Consider the following 21,164-nt stretch of genomic DNA (forward strand, 5'->3'; position numbering starts at 1 on the left):
GATCGCGGACGACGACGATGACGTTTCCGTGACCGCGGGAGATAACGATGACGTTTCTGTGACCGCGGGAGACGACGATGATGTCTACACGGCCGCGGGAAATGTTCATGATTTTGCCGCGATCGCGGACGACAACGATGACGTTTCCGTGACCGCGGGAGATGACGATGATATCTGCTCGGCCGCGGGAAATGTTCATGATTTTGCCGTGATCGCGGACGATGACGATAACATTTCCGTGACCGCTGGAGATGACGGTGATGTCTAAACAGCCGCGGAAAATGTTCATGATTTTGTCACGATCGCGGGAGATGACGATGACGTTTCCGTGACCGCGGGAGATAACGATGACGTTTCCGTGACCGCGGGAGACGACGATGACGATTCCGTGACCGCGGGAGACGACTATGATATATGCTCGGCCGCTGGAAATGTTCATGAGTTTGTCGCGATCGCGGACGACGACGATGACGTTTCCGTGACCGCGGGAGATGACGATGACGTTTCCGTGACCGCGGGAGATGACGATGACGTTTCCGTGACCGCGGGAGACGACGATGACGTTTCCGTGACCGCGGGAGACGACGATGATGTCTACACGGCCGCGGGAAATGTTCATGATTTTGCCGCGATCGCAGACGATGACGTTTCTGAGACAGCGGGAGACGACGATGATGTCATTGATGTCTACAAGGCCGCGGGAAATGTTCATGATTTTGCCGTGATCGCGGACGACGACGATCACGTTGCTGTAACCGCTGCAGTCAATGATGATGTCTAAACGTACGGTACATGGAAGATTTCATGAAAAAAAAACAAATTTGCTAGTTAGAATTTTTTATTGCTGCATTATTTCTTTACTTGAAAACACCACATTATCATAATAATACTTTATGACAAAGACAGTGGTTGGTGTAGTGTTATTCAGAAAATTTGGTTAAGCTATAAAAATTGGTATCAGTATCAAGAATCGAGAATCGATACATTTTGGTATCAACACGCACTAATTGTTGAAAAAACTAGTCTTGAAAAATCTGGAATTAGTCTTGAAAAGTCTGGAATTAGTCTTGAATTTTATAATGGAAATAAACTAGACACCCTGTGTTTAAGATAAAGTGAGTTCTGTCTGATAATTTAATCCACTTCATTCCGCAACAGTAATTTTAATCATTAGTTTCAATAATTTATTTACAACATTGTAAATTCTTATGTGTGTTTGAGTTTTTATTTTGTGTTTGTAATTACAGGTAGTGGATGCTCTATGTAACATGCCTGGATATTCAGTGCAAGAGCCTTCACAATGTTACCAAAGACTACTGGCAGTCAAGTCTCAAAAGGTACAACTTTGATTTGATTTATTTATACACAGAAACAACCATTTTACATTGAGAGTTTCTTGGTGTTTGATACAAATATACATATTTAACATGCATGGCTTAATTAATTTGACTGAAAATAATATAATACGAGATGCTAGAATGAATTATTCAATTGAATTATTACATGCGATTGTGCATTAGAAAGATTGTATGCAATAAACGACAAAGAGTAACAAAAATTCATAGAGGATTTATAAATTAATAACTTATTATAAATATTTTAATGAAAATAACAGTGATAAATACTTAAAAAAATAATTTAAATTTTATTTATCAATGTTCATGTAATCTTATATCTTGCTCAGAATGCCGTTTTTCTTTATTACAATTAATTCAAATTGCACCAAAGTATTTCTATTAAATCATGTATGTGCTCTCTTTTTGTTCAGTATATAAAGTCTTTTACAGAACATTGTGGATATTTATAGGGATGCACTGTGGATGTGATGCTCCCTGGTGTGGATTAACGTCCGCGCTAGTGAGTACTAGGACTATCCGCAGTACTATCCTAATAATTAGACCAAATCGTTAATTACGAGGAAAAATGTGGTTCGGATTCCACAATAAACTGTAGGTCCCTTAGTTGCCATTAGCTGTATGGGCTATTAATTAACAGCTGTGTCTAAGGAACATGTCGGACTTAGTCACTAACAAGACTACAAGATCGGGCCACTCATCCTACACTCATCCTTCACTCATATTTGGGTTAAAATACGCACATAGTGGCGTCCCCATCTTAAATAATTGATTGATAATTGAATTGAACATGGTCGGCAAACCAGTTGTGAAAATTGAGGAAATGATTCACAGTTTGATATCCAGTTGTTTCATCTACTATGTTTAAATTTTTTTATTAACATGTACTTTTGTAATGCAATTTCTCTGCTACAGAGAGTTCAGTCCAAATGCACTTGGATCACTCACAGACTACAGTCTGGCCAGAATGTGTTCCTCAACTTGGATACTCTGGAGTGCAGCTGGACTCGACCTTACGGCTACAACAACCAGTCCTGCCACCTGGACTTTAGTGAGATCCAGGTATGATTAACTGTTTCACAGCCTGGTTAGTAGCCCAGAAAAGTATGTTGTTAGTCCATCAGAATCAGCTCTGGTCTCTGTATAATGCTGCAAAAGTCATTTTACCCTTTCCATTAGTTTGTTAGTTGGGGTGCAGCGGTTCTAAGAAGGCTGATCACCTAAGGATTTTAGCTATGTGATAAATCCTACAACTAGGTGGCTCATGATTTGTTTCTTCTAAAGTATATCTAATATTTCAGTTTCAGAGATAGCATTGAAGATTGCTTCACGAATGTGTAAATTGACAAACCTTATTATTGTTCTAAAGTTGGTTAATTTAAGAAAGGAGAGACGATAACTAATTTTATACATTTTGATGTGAATTAAATTGTTTTACACAGAACACAATAGAGGAGTACGAGAGGTCTGTAGTTCAAGCACGTAACCGCCATCATGTAGAGCGTAGCGTGATTCGTCTACAGGCCCGGTGTAGAGGCTATTTGGTGCGAAAACACATCAACGACCGTCTCCAACACTTCAGACACCACGAGCAACAAGTTGTCTCCATACAGGTAACATAGGATCTAGGTTTTCACAATGGCTTACCTGAATGAATAAAGTTCTGTTATTGATCCTGAATTTAAAAATATTTAACATCAGCTCGCTTGACAATGTTTTTATGTGTCTACTGGGTTGTCAGATTAAATTTCTATGATTCAGCTTAGCCTCTTAGAAAGTCACTTTACATCAAGGACAAAACGTCCGACAGTGAATTTCATCTGTTAATGTGGTTGAAACCAGTCATATAAGCACTAATACTAGTATGATGTCTGGAGGTTAAGTGTTACTTGGTTAATATTAACTATTACAGGTTTTACAGTACCGCGAGCAGGAACAGACTGATTGTGACTTGCAAATCAAGTGATTGCTGACTTTAAACCCTCCAACAGTCTGTTCCTGCCTGCATACCGACAATGTTGGATTTCTGTTGAGTGTATGTGTGTAATAAAAGAAACAGAGCTAATAATAAAATGTTTAGAAATAAGGTTACAGCTGCAAAAAAACTATATTATCAAAATAAAATAAACAACTCAAGTAACATGAACAAAACCAGCTGGCAAATTATTAACTCTGAAGTCGGTAAGGCAAAAGCAGATAACCACATTACTAGTGTTCATATTAACAATCAATGTTGTTCAGACCCTTATGTTATATGTAATTCATTTAACAATTATTTTACTGATTTGGTTGACACAAACATTGTTCCTAATTTGGATTCACTTGTTGGGGATGTAAAGGACAGTGTAAAAGTAGTTGAGTCAGATTATATAATTCCAGGTTTTCATTGTATACCTGTTGATGAGAAAGAGATAGACGAAATAATAAGTCATCTTAAAAACTCATTTAGCACCGGCTATGATGAGGTCCCTGTGGTGCTCATCAAAAAAGCAAAATTACCCCTCAGAAAACCTATAGCTCATTTAGTAAATTCTTCCTTTGTATCAGGCATTTTTCCTAATAAACTAAAAATTTCTAAATTAATTCCACTATTCAAAAAAGGAGATAGATATGAATTATCAAACTACCGTCCAATTGCTCTGCTTCCGGCCATGTCCAAAATATTTGAGAAAGCCATGTACAACCGTTTATATAGCTTCCTGGAAAGTAATCACCTTTTTGAGGACTGTCAACATGGATTTCGAAGTGGTAGATCAGTTGTGACAGCTGCTACAGAGTTTTTAGAGTCAGTTATTGATTGTTTAGATGCAAAACAAAAGGCTCTTGGCATTTTCATGGATTTAACCAAGGCATTTGACTCTATAAACCACAATCTACTTTTAAATAAATTGTCAAGCATCGGAGTAAAAAATAAATCTCTTCAATGGCTAGAATCATACATTTGTAATAGAAAACAATTTGTAGAAACTATCCAATTCAATAATCAAATGAAAATTACTCACAAGTCAAAAATTAGAACTATTAAACATGGTGTACCACAGGGATCCATCTTGGGTCCCCTTCTATTCATTTGCTATGTTACAAACCTACCAGGGCTGACTAAATCTAGCAAACTTTACCTTTATGCAGACGATGTAAATCTTACAGTTACCGCTAATTCTGAAGAGGAAATTGAAAAGACAGCTAATGCTAATCTAGATATACTTTCAAATTTTTTCCAAAACAATCAGTTACTTTTGAATCCAGATAAAACAAAGTTCATAAATTTTGAGACCCGTCAGACAAGACTTTCAATTAATCCTTCACTAGAAATTAATCAGAAACCTATTGAAGAATTAGAAAATATTAGATTCTTAGGATTTGAAATTGACAAAAATTTAACTTGGAATTCTCACGCAAACAAAGTAATAAAAAAAACTGTATCTGGTCTATTTGCATTAACTAGATTAAAAAATCTTCTTGATCAAGTAACATTAAAATCAATATACTTTTCGTACATACATTCTGTTATTTCTTTTGGAATATCTCTGTATGGCGCTACATCTATCAATAACTTAGAAACAATCCTAAAATTACAAAAACGAGCTATAAGAATTATTTTGGACCTTGACTCGAGAACTTCAAAAGAGCATTTTAGATCATTAAAAATAATGACAGTATATGGATTGTACATCTATGAAACAGTTCTATATGTTAAAAACAGATTTTCTCAATTGGCGTTAACTGGTGAACACCACCACTACAATACCAGAAACAAAACCAACATTGCTCTAAACCGCCACAGATTAGAACTTTACAGTAAAAAACCAAGTTATACCGGCTCCAAATTTTACAACAAAATTCCAAATGAAATTAAATCGGCAAAAAGCATGGTCGAATTTAAGAGGGGTCTTAAAACATTTCTCATCAACAAGGTATTGTATTCCCTTGATGAACTTTAAATTTTTTAGAAGGAGCATTCATTTGTAATTTGTATAAACTTATGTTAGATTTTAAGAACTTTGTATCCATAGAATATAACATTGTAATATAAAAACATTTAAGAGAATGACACTATTCATGTACTTTGTGCTTCAATGAATAAAGAAATATTGAATTGAATTGAATTGAATTGAATTAATCAAGCAGATTTCATGTATTTCCTGGACTGATGTGTTTGACAATGGAATCCCACCTAAACATATAACACCTCTATGTTACCATTAAATGGCAACATAGAGGTGTTATATATGTTTTTCCAAACTGCTGACAGGTACTGTAAAATCCATGAAAGTCAATATAGCAGTGCCGAGGCTAATACATACATACATATCCTCTCCCATTCCGGTTATCTCTGGGTCTGGGTGTGTGCTCTTCAACTTCTACTGTCCCTCCACAATTCCTCTTCCTCCATATACTGCACTCCTCTTGCTTCCACATCTTGTCAATCCACCATAGGTTCTTCTTAAGGTCTTCCTCTTGGCCATCTTCCATTTATGCGAAGCTCACTCATTTTTCTGGGGATTCTATCATATTCTATTCTTCTTAAGTGGCCAAACAATCTCAATCTTGATTTCTCTACTCGTTCTCTCAAACCTTCTCCAACTATTCCTCTTCTCAACTCTTCATTTCTAATTCCATCCAATCTTGATTTCCCTTTAACACGTTCACTGCTAATGACGCACTTGTGCGTCATAAGTATATTAGCAGATATATAATACATGATGTATATAATTACATAATATATTTTAATCCACAATTTATAGTATAAAATTTATTTAATTAAAGATATATTGTCACTCAATTAACATGATCATGTTAATGTTTATGTTTTTTAGCCATTTATAAAAGTATTACATATCATTAGCAGTGAATGTGTTAATACCTCTTACAAACTTCATTATAGTCCGAGGCTTATACAGTGAACAATTTGAGTGTATTACTTGATGTCAGCATAATTCTACAATACATGTGATGAAGTTGTTGCTACTGTTGCAGCGTTGGTGGAGAAATGAGATGGCAAAGCGTCGCAGGAGAGAAAATGCTGCAAAATTGCCGAAGAAGAGATCTAGTTGTAAATGGACAGAGTTGAACAACAGTGAACAAAGTCGAAAGAGGGTTCTAGAATACTACAAACCTCACGAGAAAAAGATTGTCAAGATCCAAGCTGTATGGAGAGGATGTAAGGTAGGTGCAAAAGAGCTTCTGATAAATTATGGTGTATAAACTATCCGTATTTAACTGCAGCAAAGAACATATTGGATTTTTTTACATTGTTCCCAAAATAGACATCCTTTTCCAACACAGGTTTTTACCTTTTCATTTCAGATAACAAAATAGTGCATTCCATGATTATTATTGGTTACTTACAGAGATGATTTGGTTTATAGAGATATTCTCAGTGCTAAAAACTTATCTGTCAATGTGGACTTCTATTCATGTGGACTTTGATTAAACATATTAGATTGTTAATCTATGAATATAGCTGGTCCATTACATGATAGGACTTAATCATTTAAGGAAAAATACTCATTTGTGTTCAATATATCTTGTAGAAATATACCTAAGTAATGATTAGTTATTTTTGGCAGTAAATGAAATCTGGAAATTCGCTTAGTATTCAGATTTACTGTAACAAAAGTATCAAGTGTTGCATTTAAACCTTTTAATGTGTTTTATGACAGGAAAGGTTCCAATTTCTTCACTTGAAATAAGTATATTGCTCTTATGCCTCTTATTTAATTTTTGGCTTCTCTGATTTGACTTTTAAACCTTTTTAGTTTTCAGACTACATTGAGGTCCTTCACCCAACAGAAATGAGAGGTTCAACTGTAGAAATTGCGTGTATATTTGATTTATCCAATTTGTTGCTTCTCACCAAATTATAACATGCTGGAATGATGGATAACCTCTTTCTTTATAGACTGACAGGAAATAATAGTGTTTTTATTTTACATTACCGCAATCTTTCAACTTCCACCATTTTGACCAAATTTCTTATTTAAATTGTTTACTTTGTAGGCCAGACGAGCGTTTGTTGATCTGCTACAAACTGCCAATCCGTCATTTAAAGTTGTGCGTCTCTTTCTTCATTTGCTAGACTTCAGTATCGAAGACTACCACAGGGAACTACAGCTTCAGGTAAATATAGTTAGAAAACTAATCTAGACACTTCTTACAGGAAAACAAAAAATTAAAATTTTGCTAATTTTTAACTAATAACATTAGTTTTGTTTCTGACAATGATGTTAATTTTGATGTAAGTCGGGGGTGTTCCAGGCTCATTTGGACACCTCTGTATAGTGAAACACGTCTGAAAAAAAAACTTGAATATTCCTGCCTGATAAAAAAAAAAAAAACTGTAAAGTACTGTGTGTACAAATCACAGTAAACTGTGCAACCAAACTGATAGTTTATCAGCTTACAGTTTTCAAACTACTAACAAATGGCTCTCCTGTAAAACGTTAAATCTGTACTATTGTGGCATGGATCAATTAGAGTTTACTGTGAAAGCTTTGAAATCTGTCAAGTTTGAACCAAGGAACAGAAATATATATATATATATATCACAGTTGTTTATTTTCCAAACAACCCTTAATTTAATAAGAGTTAGTTAAATAAGTATCACATTCAAACAATGTGTGAAGAAAAATCCTGAAACTCAAATAAATTACTATGAGAGCATCTTAATAACACATAACATTTTTTATACAGTAGACTCCCTCTTATCCGGACATCGGTTTAACCAAACTACACTCGGCGTAAATGACATCTCTTTAACCGGACAATTTTTATCACCACATCAGTTTAACCGGACTAGATCGGCAGGAAGTGGGCGGTACTGATATGACTGTTCTCGTGGGAAAGATTTGAGACCAGTGATCACGTGTCTAAATACAATGCTCTCCTCAATTTAAGTCAAATACTGTATACAGTATGTATAAAAACGGTGTGCGTAAAAGCATTTTCCCTCCTCTCCCTTAAAAAAAAAAAATGTATAAAAACGGTCTGTTTTAACAAGTTTTTGGGGACGTCGGTTTAACCGTAAAAACCGTTATCCGAACTGGCCTCGGTCCCGAGGAGTCTGGATAAGAGGGAATCTACTGTACAGGAACCAGTACAGAAGTAGGACAACTGACTGATACGGAGGTTATTAGGTAGCAGTGGGAAGGTGGTGCAACGGAACAACCAATGGGGTTACTTTATTTGGTCAGGCCATACTACACCATCGAATAATAGTCTTACAGTACACGGATCGGCTAATTAAACTCAAACAAGGGGAATCACGAATAGAGAAATACACCATGAATGTTAGCCAACCAACGCACTAAAATACATGCACAATTTTTAATTTTGTAGAATGGTGACACCATGTTCTATGTGTTACTCTGACATTGGAACTATAGCTTCCACAATAAATAACACCAACACTACAATCTTGGTCTTCAGGGTTCTACAGTGTCTCAGACATAAACTTATAACTAGGAGCTGACGTTTCGGCCTACTAGTAGTAGTGCAGCTCTGATGATGACTTTCTGTAATGAGGGCAAAACGTCATAAGTCATAAGTTTATGAATGTGAGGCCGATGAACTCTGAAGACCAAGTTTATAGTGTTAATGTGCTACTATCTAAAACTTGTAGACATGGAATATTGTATATAAAATAGGCCTACTTAGTTTCTAAATTGGTTTTAAAGACTGTCAAATTAGCTGCGACAATGAAAACTTACTTTGTTTAATGAGATGTTTATGTTGTTTGGTGAGTTGTTTGTGTTGTTTGACGAGTTGTTTATATTGTTTGATGAGTTATTTGTGTTGTTCGCAGACACTGAAGGAGCAAGTGGTGCAAGCCATTCGTCACAACAAACAACTCGCTCAGCAGATTGACAAGATGGACGTTACGATCGGCCTGCTGGTGCAGAACAGAATATCTCTACAGGTAAACATTTCTGTTAAATCAAAACAAAAAACAATCATCCCCATCCGACCCTGTGCAGACTCAACTCTAGTGATCTACTTAACCGGTTACAATCTAGACTTTGTCTCATGTAACAAGGGACAATTGGAAAAGGAATTATAGGATGATTAATTTGATATCTCCATAATTATTTATTGGAACCCATTCAACCTTTGTTTTCTGAATAAACCTTTTTGTAGGGGTCAAAATATCAAGTTTATTGTGCTGTGTTGTGAACTTGTAGGCTTTCAGAACTCTTTTCTTGGGTAAGTTAGTTGTGTATTCTATTCGTTCTTCCTTAATGCATTTTTAAGCCAAAAGCTCTTTCCTTAAAAAAAAAAAAAAAAAAAAACTACCAAGAGTAAAATTTATAATTTAGTCATAAATAGAAGTAATATTTATAATTATCTATTCATTCAAAAGTTTGTACTGAATCACTAAAGCCATTCAGGAAATTTGCATTGCCACTTTCTTGCGTTTTTGAATATAATTCACAGATTCTTTCCGGGACAGGAATCTTGTGTTTTGTAATTGCAGAAGGCGTCTGCAATGCATCGTTAAAAAAATATAAATGTGAACGCAATTATGGGAAGTATCAACGATATTATCCCAATGGCAAGAGATGATCACAATTTTACTGCAATAATGGGGTAGAAATAATGTTCACATGATGTTCTTTGTCAGTGTCAATGCCAGTGGCATTCATGCAGAAATTACAAACACTTTCAAGAAAAATTCTAAACCCATCAAAAATTTGTGGGGAGTTAAACCATCCTTCTCACAATGTAGATACTAACCACTAGGCTAACAGCCAAAGAAATATGATTCCTGGTAACCAGATTTTGGGAATAATGAGAATTGTTACATTCCTAGTCCATTTACATATGATTACAGGATGCAGTGAAGCAAGGCAAATCTCTGAGTGCAGCTACTCAGGGTCAGTCCGGGGGACTCAAAGCTCTATCTGCAGCGTCTCACAACAGACTACAGGGTTACCAACATCTCTTCTACTTCTTGCAGACTCGACCTCAGTGAGTACAACCTCTACAACTGTGTCAGAACCTTAGGTACTTTACTTACTTACTCCACTCCCATGGCCATGGATACCCTAGGTAGTATTTGGCCTCACCAACAAGTTGCCTCCATCCCTCCCTGTTCTCTGAACCTTCTAGCCTTGCTCTTAATTTTCACAATTCTTTCTCCGCCTGGTCCTTCCAGCGATTCTTGGGTCTTCCTATGGGCCTCCTTCTCACTGGGTTTGCCTCCAAACTTTTTTAATTAGTCTGCCATCTTCCCTCCAAAATACATGGCCAGCCATCCTTAGTCTTCTGTCCTTCTCTTCTCCTAAGTTTGGACTTACTTACTCTTACTCCCATGGCCATCAATACCCAAGGTGGTATTTGGCCTCGCCAACTTTTGTCTTAAATTACAAAATAGCCTTAATTAACTGATATGATGTGCACTAAATGTGTAAACATAGATAGATAAACATAAACATAAACATAGATTTTACTGCAGTCAAATGAGGGGTACAACATAATAACATGGCTAAAGTATGAATATCTCACAGTGCAATAATTTACTGTAAATTGATTATACTATATAGCCTAAAATAGTTATTTTGTGTCTTTCACAACAAGTTAAATGTTTAAAAAACTGGCATTGAACCTCTCCACAATGCTGCTACACAGCGTATATTGCACACCATATAACCTAGGCATGGTTATTGCCTTCTCTCCTACTCCCTCACCTGCTTATCATGACAACAAGTTGCCGTTGGCTAGTTGACTCGTAGCCCACTCTCTACCTGTCAACTCTTGTTATATACAGTGCCATTTGACATACAAACCCCTCAGAAGAATAAAGAGCACCCCTGCGTCATTCCTCTATGATTCTGCCTGTCCCATCCAATTTATAATCTTTGATAGTAGTTATAATCTTTGATAGTACACACAGCTCCAATATCAAAAAAATGTTTGCTTATTTGTTTGAGGTTACATAGTTTCACTGTAAAAGATGTGTGAATATTTTGTTTCTTGGGAGATCCTTGGATGCTGAACAATTTATAGTTCATTTTTTATTTTTTATTATTAGCATTGGAATATCTAAAGACAGAACATGAACACAGTAGATTGGATTTTTAGAATATACTGTTTCAATATGACATTGTTACATTGGTCTTTGAACGGAGGGAAAAATCTAAATGGACCCTCAGAGCTATCCCAAGGTGCTGATGGCCTTGTTTCACAATGACATGTTTTACAGTGTGTAGTTGGTACCTATGATCCACAGGTACCTGGCCAAGCTGATCTTCTGCCTACCTGAAAGGTGGACCCACAGATTTCTCAGCAACGTTATTCTCACCTTGTTCCACTACGGAGCTCATCACAGGGAAGAATATCTGCTGCTGAGGCTGTTCAGGTTCGCTTTACAGGAAGAAATTAGGTGAGTTTCATTGTTTCATACAGTCATATAGTTAAACATTATCTTTAGTTCTTTGCTTGAAATAAAATTTTTGTAATGGTAAAGGCCATTCCACACTGAGCTTGCTACTGCGGTGGGAGCGAGCTTTGAAAAATCGCTCACAATGTTATCAAATGGAAGTCACAAAGGACTACCATGCACCCCTGGGCGTGCGATAGTGTCTGCCACGACCGCATGCTGAGTGATTCATTGAGATTCCCATGGCAGTAGTTTTGACTAGTGCATGCGCAAAGGTGCATCTTGACTGGCCAAGCCATTTCAATGTTTAAAAGAAATACAATAAAATGTTCATGTTTCCTTTGTTTTTGTTGATGTATGTTGTTTTGTATTTTCGCTTCACTACTGTGTAATCAATTGATTTCGTGATATGTTTATCACCAGCCAAAATTCAATTTGTTTACCATGCAAAAATAATGTTTACGGTTCAAATTTGATGTTTCCTATAAATTTTTTTATGTCAACGTAAAAAAACAAACATTTGTTATTGTTTCATCAACTGTTTCAACTTACAACAACCAAAACTAAGTTTTAACGTTAAATTGAAGGCTTAACGTAAAAATGCTGTAAGTTTTGTAATGTTCCTAACTGTAACAAAGAAATATCCAATGATTGTTTTTATTAGGAAAGTCATTCGTCTTTGTAGTGTAGCAAAAAATAACGTTCAAAACACAAGTGAAAGTAGATAATTTATTCTAAACCCTATTAAAATGCTACGCTTTTGATGACATTCAATCTAAATTGAAATGTGCCTCATAAATAAAGATTATTTTATTTGACTTAGTTTTACTAATCGTGATGGACATTTTTTACAATAACCTCTCAAACAACATTACCACCTGCACTATAAGCAGACTACACCTGTGATCTGAATTTCGTGAAATTCGGTATGTCGGTTAACTAGATGGCCCAGAATCGAGTTGGGTGGAGAGCTTTGTTTGCAGTCCCAATCCCCCCCCCCCCCCCCCCGCTGGATTAAAGGAACTAAAGCCCCTCCAGTTACCCAGTATAATTGTTTTAAATTGTTTGCTCACTAAAGTTTGTTGAATTTTAATATCAAGCTTGTGAGAAATTATGAGCCATTTTGCTGATACTGTTGTACTGTGTTGTAGGTGCAAGTTCAGCAAGCCAGCGGATGTGACTACTGGAGATCCTCTTGTGTTGAGGATGGTGGTCAACTACGCTAGACAGAGATCAGGGCAGAACGCACTGCAGTTCATACTTGGACCTCTTATAGAAAAGGTACAGTTACTCACATCAGTCAATGATATAGCTAACTAAAATATTCAAATGAAAGTGTGAAATGTATTTTTACCTACGTTTTTAAAGTAGCTGTTTCAGTTCAGTTCTTAGAATTGAAAAGTTTCCCAATTCCCATAACGGCATAGTTTTACTCATAACAACATGGGTAACGGACCACTGAGGTTCAAGGATTGAGAGAGAAGAAGTAAAATTTTAATTATTCAAACTTCAACTAATCAGCTGTTGAGGCCAACTTAATTGTTGAGTGGTGCAATTAGTGTTTGGTACAATGGTTCGTTGCATCACTGTCAGTGGCAATGAGAGGTCATAAACAAAAACATAACCCCTCTTAGAAGTTATGTGTAGTGTTTTTTTTAGCAATTAAAACACTGTCATAGGTAAAGTAGTGTATACAACTTGTGTAAATACTATTAACGACACTCGTAGAAGTTTTCAAGGCACTCGCCAAGCCAAGGCTCATACCTTAAATTTTCTACTGGTGTCGTTAACACTATCTTTACGCAATCGTTGCGTAAACTACTACTTAACAATTCTTTTCAAGCCACACAATAACTGACATAGTACATAAAAATATAAAGTTTCCTTGAATTCTCAAACAAGTTTTCATAATAATAATCTCTGGATTAGGTTATCTACTGGTGGAAAAGTTCCCATCTTCTTTAACTTTGAGAAGTTGCAAGTAGGAGGGAGGGCTTTAATGACTAAAGTAGGGATGCAGCTGTTGAAATATTTGTTGCTGTGGGTTGTAGCATTGTTGAATATGGGTTTGTCTTTGAATTGATTGTGTCCATTCATCCTAGAATATAGACTGTTGTTAGTTAGGACTACATGTTGAGCAAAGTACATTTTGTAATTGATAAATCACATTATCCGTATTAATGTACATTGTGCACTTTCATACTAAGGTGAGCTTGATGTTAAACCAAAATCCATTACAAAATCCTTATTCTTACCAATTCTCACAAATTTCTTTTTGCCCTTGTTAATCTTAACTAATCCTTACCAATAATAATCTACATAAATTGAAACGAATAGACTAGTTAACACAAACGTATCTATCAGATCGTATGCATAGTTCTAGTTCTGTCTACTGCGGGATTATTTATTATGTGTTTGCTGTAGCTGCTGGCAGATAAACATGTAAGCATAGACACCAACCCAGTGGCCATCTACAACCAGTGGAGAAACCAGCAAGAAATGTCCACAGGAAAACCCTCGTAAGTTTTCATTACTTATCTTTAGTTGTTTGTAGCACTACAATAGTTTTATTTTATTTAAATATATTAGTTTCAAACAGTGGATGATTTTTGGTGAAACACTTGGCTTGGGAATAAGTTAAAGAAGGAATGGATACACACATACACAATTATCTTCCCTAAGAAAAGAGTTCCGGGCACAGGCAAAAGAGATCATGATGGCACACCAAAGTTGATAATGCAACAATCTGATATTTAACCTCTAAACGGGGGGTTCTTCTTTAGAATACATCCGTACTCAATCCCACGTTCAGGTCTTTGGAGATTGTCATTGTCGTGATATTAACTAAACTGGAAACATTATGTTGATTGCAAGCTGCAACATCTGTCCTCACGACCCTTGTGATGGCGCAAAAGATGCATATACATATTTCATTATTAGTAACAGCACAGTAAAATGCAGAGGATACAAACTTGTGGGACAACCAAGCACTTTTAGCCCTGGTATGTTGGGGCGGAATTGAATTTGTACAAGGAGTTGTACTTGAGCAAGGAAGAGCCCGAACGGGGAAGGCAACATAGCAATTGTTGTACAGCAGTTGTAGCGTACAGGGTCTTCCTACAGTGTGAGCACTGTAGTATGAGAGCGGGAGGGGATGACAAATAGAATTTGCTCTAGACACCACTTAAGTGTAATATTGAATGCATCCTCTGTATCTTACTTTTCTGTGGTAACAGTAACAATATGCTTTTTAATTACGTTGGCGTTTTGATTTAGTCATTATCATTTTAATTTTAGTGTCGTCAAAATTGGTGTATAGAGGTAAAAAACCCTAAGGAAATTAAAAACGGTAAAGGAGCAATTTACAAGTATTTAATAGAGAGTAGCTGCCTTGAGCATATCCATTCCTGACTAAACCTTCCCTTGGTAATGTAATTAATTACACATTTTATATATTCTGTATAGAGCTGAGCTTTGTGTTTTTGTGCCAGAACCGGCCATTTCCTATTCAGGCAAGCCTGCTGTTGTCAAAATCCTTACAACCTAGGCCCTTTGTTTTATGATACATCACATCCTCAAACTCCTGATAAAATAGTCTAAATAAACAGAAATATATTGTTTAAATACTGATTCCATTGACAGGGACCTTCCCACTGGACTGAACCAAGAGCAAGCCCTTGGCTACCAGGAGGTTAGAGACAGACTGGCTGATGCTATCTCTACACTCAAGTCTACGGCAGCTAGGTTCCTACAGAGGATAACTGAGTCTAAGCAACTCATACCTTACGGGCTGCTGTTTACTGCTAAGGAGCTCAAGTCAGCTCTGCACGCTAAGTTTCCTGATGCCCAAGAGAAGGAGATACTTAAGGTAAGTGATAAACCTTGGTTGCTCGTAAGCTAGTTTTGCTTTTTGTATAATAGTATTGTTATTTATTACGGTGCACCTACTAAAATATTTTTCCTCAAAATAGATTCATTATTTTTTTCCTCCAATATTTCCAAATAAAACAAATCAAGGAAACACATAGCCAACAAAGCAACAGTGCATATAAGCTGATTAGTAATGAAGGATGGCTACGTATTAGCTTGTTTTGTCCTTAAACATTGACTTATTGGGCTTTTAATTAGGGTTGAGTTTAATCAAATGGTCTGTATAGTTTAGAACTTCAATTATCCGACTCAATGGGGGTTGTACCACATTTGGAACTTACATAATTTAGATAACTGAATTTTACCGAAATACATGGTGTTTTGTAGAAAATAAGCCAAGTTGAGCCAAACTTTAACTATTGCTATCTCTGAACATTTCTGCAAGTGCAAAGATTTCACAATAAAATAATGCATTCTTTCACCGTGATTTAAGAGGAAGATGATGATTTTCCGCGACTGTGAAAGACGATGAGAATGTCTACTTGACCACAGGTTTTAGGTTTTTAAATTTTCCCGTATGTAATTTGGATAATTGGTGATTCGGATGGTTGACCTAGCTATTATTGTTTCACCAAGTCCAGACACTGAACTGAGTGCATGTATTAGGTCAATGAATCCATATTTTATCCTTGTTGTTGTTTTTTTTAAGGTTGTGGGGAACCTGATCTACTACAAGTTTATCAACCCATCAATTGTTGCTCCAGAGACCTATGAGATAATCTCTCTCCCGGCTGAGAAGACTTTGACCACAGAACAACGACACACACTGGCCAGCATTGCCAAGATATTGCAGTTTGCTTCTGCTAAGAAAGGGGTCAGTATACACATGCATCACGCGACTCTTCATTTAAGTAAATTAAAATTATCTTACCCTAGCTGGCCACTCAAACCTAAGCCGGTTTTTGGCCTCTCGAACAGCTCTGTGCCATCTTTCTCGGTCCTTCATCATCTCCTCTGTAACGGACATTCTTCTCAATTTCTCAAATCCCTCCGGACTTGGTCCCACCATCGCAGCCTTAGGCGTCCTAAAGGTCTTCTTCCTACAGGTACAGCATCCGTCACTGTTCTCAAGACTGACTCTTTAGGTCTCCTGTAGACATGTCCTGACAAGTTCAGAAACGACAAGAGCATTTAAGTAAATTAGAGTTTTAAAAATCCAAACCATGCTAATCTGACAAGAATTAGTTGAACATTATAAACACCCCTCACACACCATCGTTATACAGATTAACTCCAATCTCTGTCTCTTTACCGTTGCAGTTGAAATTACAGTGCAGAGTTGGTAATTTTTTACATTTGATAATGCTTTACGTTTACTTAAATAAATTTTGTCCACAGTTGTTGAAGAAAGTGGCGTATCGTTTATTTAATTGGTTTGCTAAACAGCTGATTTCTCAAAATTTTACCTTTTCCTCATCCTGATGTTGAGCAAAACAAAATTCAGGTTGATTTTGTTTTGATTGAATTATAATCCATAGGAAATAGTTTGTATGTAGATTATATTCAATTCACCCTTACATGTAAAATGCTATAAATAAAAAAAATTTGAAATACAAAGTAATTTTAGTATGTGTAAACAGGGAGTATTTTCTGTTTTCCAAGTGTTGAAGTTGGCAATTACATTGTTTATCCGTTGAAGTTGGCAATTACATTGTTTATCCGTTGAAGTTGGCAATTACATTGTTTATCCTGTTACGTCAACAATACAGCTCAGTGGCTCAGTCACAGTCAATTCTAACCTCAATGTTGTTAGTAGGTTTGTTGTACTTAAAGTAATTTTTTAGTTGTTAGTTGTCACTCTGCCAAAAATTGTCAAATCAAAATATTACGTACCATTTGTGATCAAAGTGCCTTTTTAAACTCAAAAACTTATTATAACTTGATAGTTTAAAAAGTTTTTCCCTGGTTAATCCCAACAAGTTTTTCCCTGGACAATTGTCACTTTGCTCACTAGTTGTGCATAACTAATAATCAAACCTGATATTCTCATAGTTAAGTTTGTGTTCGGATTGCAGTTTGGTGAGGAGTCGAAACATTTGATGGTTCTCAACCCATTCCTGATAGAATGCCACGAGAAACTGAAAGTCTTCTTTAAGAGCTGCTGTGATGTAGAGGATTTGGAGACTCATTTCAATGTGTCCGAGTTCTCCGAAGCTACCCTTATCTCTCGCCCAAGTGTGGTCATAACCATAGAGGTATGGCAATTGTCTCAACTTAAAATCTTTTTTTCTACATTTATAAAAAAAATCGGAGTCCATGGTTTGACTTAAAGAAATTGTGTACTCATACTTGATTGAGGATGTAACATAGAATTCTATTAGGAATCATGCTTTGGAACAAAAACCTCTAACCAGTAAAATTAGAACATTTCACTGTCACTGACTGGGTTCCTTGTCCGAAAATGCTGTCACAGTGAAGTGTTCAAATTTTTGTGTATAGTGGGCCTGAATAGACTATTCGTGTAAGCTTGATATTCTAACCAAGCCTTAAAATCACAGTTAACCAGGTAAGTTAATGATGACAATTAATTATTGAAGATTAATTTGGTTTTTTTTTTTTTAGAACAAAGCACCTGGCCTAGGAATACATTTAAGAAGAAGGAATGAATACACAACTGACTAACCTAAGGCACACAATTAATTTCATATCCCCCAAGGGGCTTCTTCAGAAAGAAGTAATGAAATGGCAGTTAAAAAAACTGGCACTGGTCTAAGTTAAATCAGTCTTGCCAACACATCTCTGTCTAACCGCTAAACTAGTCTGAGTCTATCTATAAACTCTTTACTCCAAATCTTTACTTGGTTTGGTTTAGTTTTAGTGTTTGTCCACTATTCTGTTCTGTGGGTGGTTTGTTTTGCGTTTTTTCAGCTTCGGCTTGGTTTGTTATATTAATTTCTTGTAATGTTTGAAATACTATCCAACCTGAGGATGGGATCAGATTTAAGATCCCGAAACGTCATCAAAACTTTGTTATTTACTTGTCGTGATAGAGAATGTCTGCAAAAATCTCTTCAATAAAGTTAGAATTTATTGTGTTGTGAACTTTTTTGTGTTCCTAACTGGGTTTCTTGGTTAAGTTAGTTATGTATTCCTTCTTCCTGAAGAAGATAATTGATGTTATCTTTGCACTGAAATGAGTTATTAGTAAGAATCTTATTTGGGTATTACAGGAGGTGTGCAACATGCACCAGTTTGTGTTTGACTACGCCAACGAGATAGCGCCGGACCCACTGGACCCGCTGCATGAACTGTTGGAAGACGTTGGCCCCGTCCCCACTGTGCCACAACTGATGGGCCGTAAGTCACCTTAACATACTACATTTTGTATATGATCATTAGTTTAAAACAAAACAATGATAGGAACTTGTCTAAGTACCGGTAACACAATTTGTAATATTTTATGGTGACTTACCATTTTATCAACCACTGGCTGTAGTGGTTGGTATTAACTTTAGTGATGATCATAATTCATTTCGATAGTTCCAGGAATGTATTTAATTACAAGTAACTGCTTAAACATACGTCCTCAGACACATCCTTAACAAGTAGAATATCGTGTGGAAAACTTCCTACACATGTTTAAGCAGTTATTACACCTCTGCCATCATCAGGATAACACAAAGATCCACTTCTTGAGGTGACGTCAGATTAAGTTACACAGTTTTTTACACATGACTCAAGAACGAAGACAAAATTGATTACAGGTAGTCAATATCAATTGTACTTGTGTAGCCTACATTCCATACGTGCCATGGGTAGGACTGGAAACAGACTGAACTATGTTATGAACTGACAAGGTCCAGGAGTTGTTATCTATATTATCAGCTGATATTGGACTATTGCAGTGGCGGAGAAGAGTGTTGAAAATATAAAGAGGATTTGTAATTGAGTTTTTCATTTAAAATTTGCTAGTGACCATGACCAAAAAATATTTCAATAATTTTTGTGTTACTTTTTCATGTCTCTCTCTATATTACGTGAAGCTCATCCTTTACAAAGATATGTAACTCTTTCCAAACCGCATTTTAAAATTCTATCCCAGAGCTTTTACAAAACATAGTTTTTAGACTTAAACTATTATAAATTCTAAAATAGTTGGATTAAAATCAGTTACGATTGTTCTTCCAATGCTGATGAGAGGGCTTGTTTTCAGATGAAGGTGAGGAGTTGACTGGTGAAGTTATCAAGAGACTCGGACAGACAGAGTTTTGTCTACATCTCACTGACAAGTTTGAGGTCCCTCAGGACAATACAGATACCACCAAGATGTTCATCAAGTATGTATAGTAGCAGTACCCCACCCCGCTCAATTATTTAGCTACTTGTAGTTCTGTCAACCAAGTCATCAAAACTACCAGAACCATTCACATTTTAGTACTGAAGTTGTATCAATTGTCAAAGCCAGTATTTGAGCTTATGTCCTTGTACCAGGCTCTTATGAACTCACCGATCTGTTATCGGATTGTAACATTACCTCAAATAAGTGTTTAGTAGTTGTATTATTAAATGGGATAGAATTTAGCTCGCTTCCCTGAGAAAATTTGAGTCCCTAGGCTAATGATATACAGTATAAGATCACAATAAAACTGATAGTTCGTCATAATATCATAGAGATTTTCTCTTCAATCTTGAAAATTCTCAAATTCTCTCAAATTTAGGTGAGTCGGTGGCTCAGTTGGTAGCCTAACGGACTTCGGGCCCAAGGCAGCGATGTTCTGGGATCCTAATCACTGCCACCACTTTTTATCAGTACAGTTCACCCTGAACTGTACTAGCTCACCATTTGCTTTGCAGGATACGTTTCACACACTGGTCCATAGCGTATGTGGACGGGCAAATGCAAGGTTGTTAAAAGAGGTCACCAACCTCTATAAGGAAAAAAATCTACTCTCTAAAGAAGTTCTATATTATGACAAAATATCAGATTAATGTTTTCTGACCTTTTATTATGTACTAGTCCATAGTCTATAATTTTCTAGTCAAACCCTTATTATAAATTCCTAGTCCTTAACTCGACATAACCTTCCAGTATATAGTAGGTATTTTTTTTTTTTAAGAGCTCTAGTCCAGAAAAGGTTTGACTTTGGTGTTGATAAGATCAGGCTAACCTGTAGAGTGTGTGTTTTCTCAATTAACACATTATTTCATGTACAAACAGAAAATATAAATATTTCATGGTCAGTATTTACTACATAGAAGACTCACCTACAAGTACTTAGGTACTGTTCCAATGAGAATATTTGTACCAATTACTTGTATGATTGTTAGTAACAAAGTGCTCATGATAATTTGGTCGACCTGTCTCCACAGAGCTAAGGAGTTGGCTGTGAGTGTGATGCCGTATCTCTCAGGACACAACCTACCAGGAGCTCTGCGGCTAGAGAGTACAGCTGCGCAGGAGGAGGCGTTCACGCGAAGACAAGCCAACAACCGCGCAGAGGCCATCAACTGCTCTCTGCACAACATACTGGACGACCAGCCTAGGTATGTGTCTTGTCTAC

The 21,164-nt window shown here is 36.4% G+C and overlaps 1 protein-coding gene across 1 annotated transcript in view; it reads left to right on the forward strand.

The window, feature by feature from the left end:
* The window catches only part of LOC128997445 (ras GTPase-activating-like protein IQGAP1), a 51,250-nt gene that overhangs the window by 18,459 nt on the left and 11,627 nt on the right, over positions 1-21,164 (forward strand). Inside the window, exons 15-30 of the mRNA XM_054423082.1 lie at positions 1,248-1,337; positions 2,271-2,417; positions 2,798-2,968; positions 6,333-6,521; positions 7,356-7,475; positions 9,160-9,273; positions 10,186-10,322; positions 11,584-11,736; positions 12,885-13,014; positions 14,158-14,252; positions 15,376-15,601; positions 16,313-16,477; positions 17,679-17,858; positions 18,834-18,960; positions 19,817-19,940; positions 20,974-21,147. Of these exons, the coding sequence (XP_054279057.1) occupies positions 1,248-1,337; positions 2,271-2,417; positions 2,798-2,968; positions 6,333-6,521; positions 7,356-7,475; positions 9,160-9,273; positions 10,186-10,322; positions 11,584-11,736; positions 12,885-13,014; positions 14,158-14,252; positions 15,376-15,601; positions 16,313-16,477; positions 17,679-17,858; positions 18,834-18,960; positions 19,817-19,940; positions 20,974-21,147 (2,342 nt within the window). The remainder of the gene's footprint in view (positions 1-1,247; positions 1,338-2,270; positions 2,418-2,797; positions 2,969-6,332; positions 6,522-7,355; positions 7,476-9,159; positions 9,274-10,185; positions 10,323-11,583; positions 11,737-12,884; positions 13,015-14,157; positions 14,253-15,375; positions 15,602-16,312; positions 16,478-17,678; positions 17,859-18,833; positions 18,961-19,816; positions 19,941-20,973; positions 21,148-21,164) is intronic.

This window comes from Macrosteles quadrilineatus, unplaced genomic scaffold (assembly GCF_028750875.1).
Source record: "Macrosteles quadrilineatus isolate MER2022 unplaced genomic scaffold, UCM_ALF_1.0 Scaffold_6__1_contigs__length_79288215, whole genome shotgun sequence".
NCBI classification, from domain to species: Eukaryota; Metazoa; Arthropoda; class Insecta; order Hemiptera; family Cicadellidae; genus Macrosteles; species Macrosteles quadrilineatus.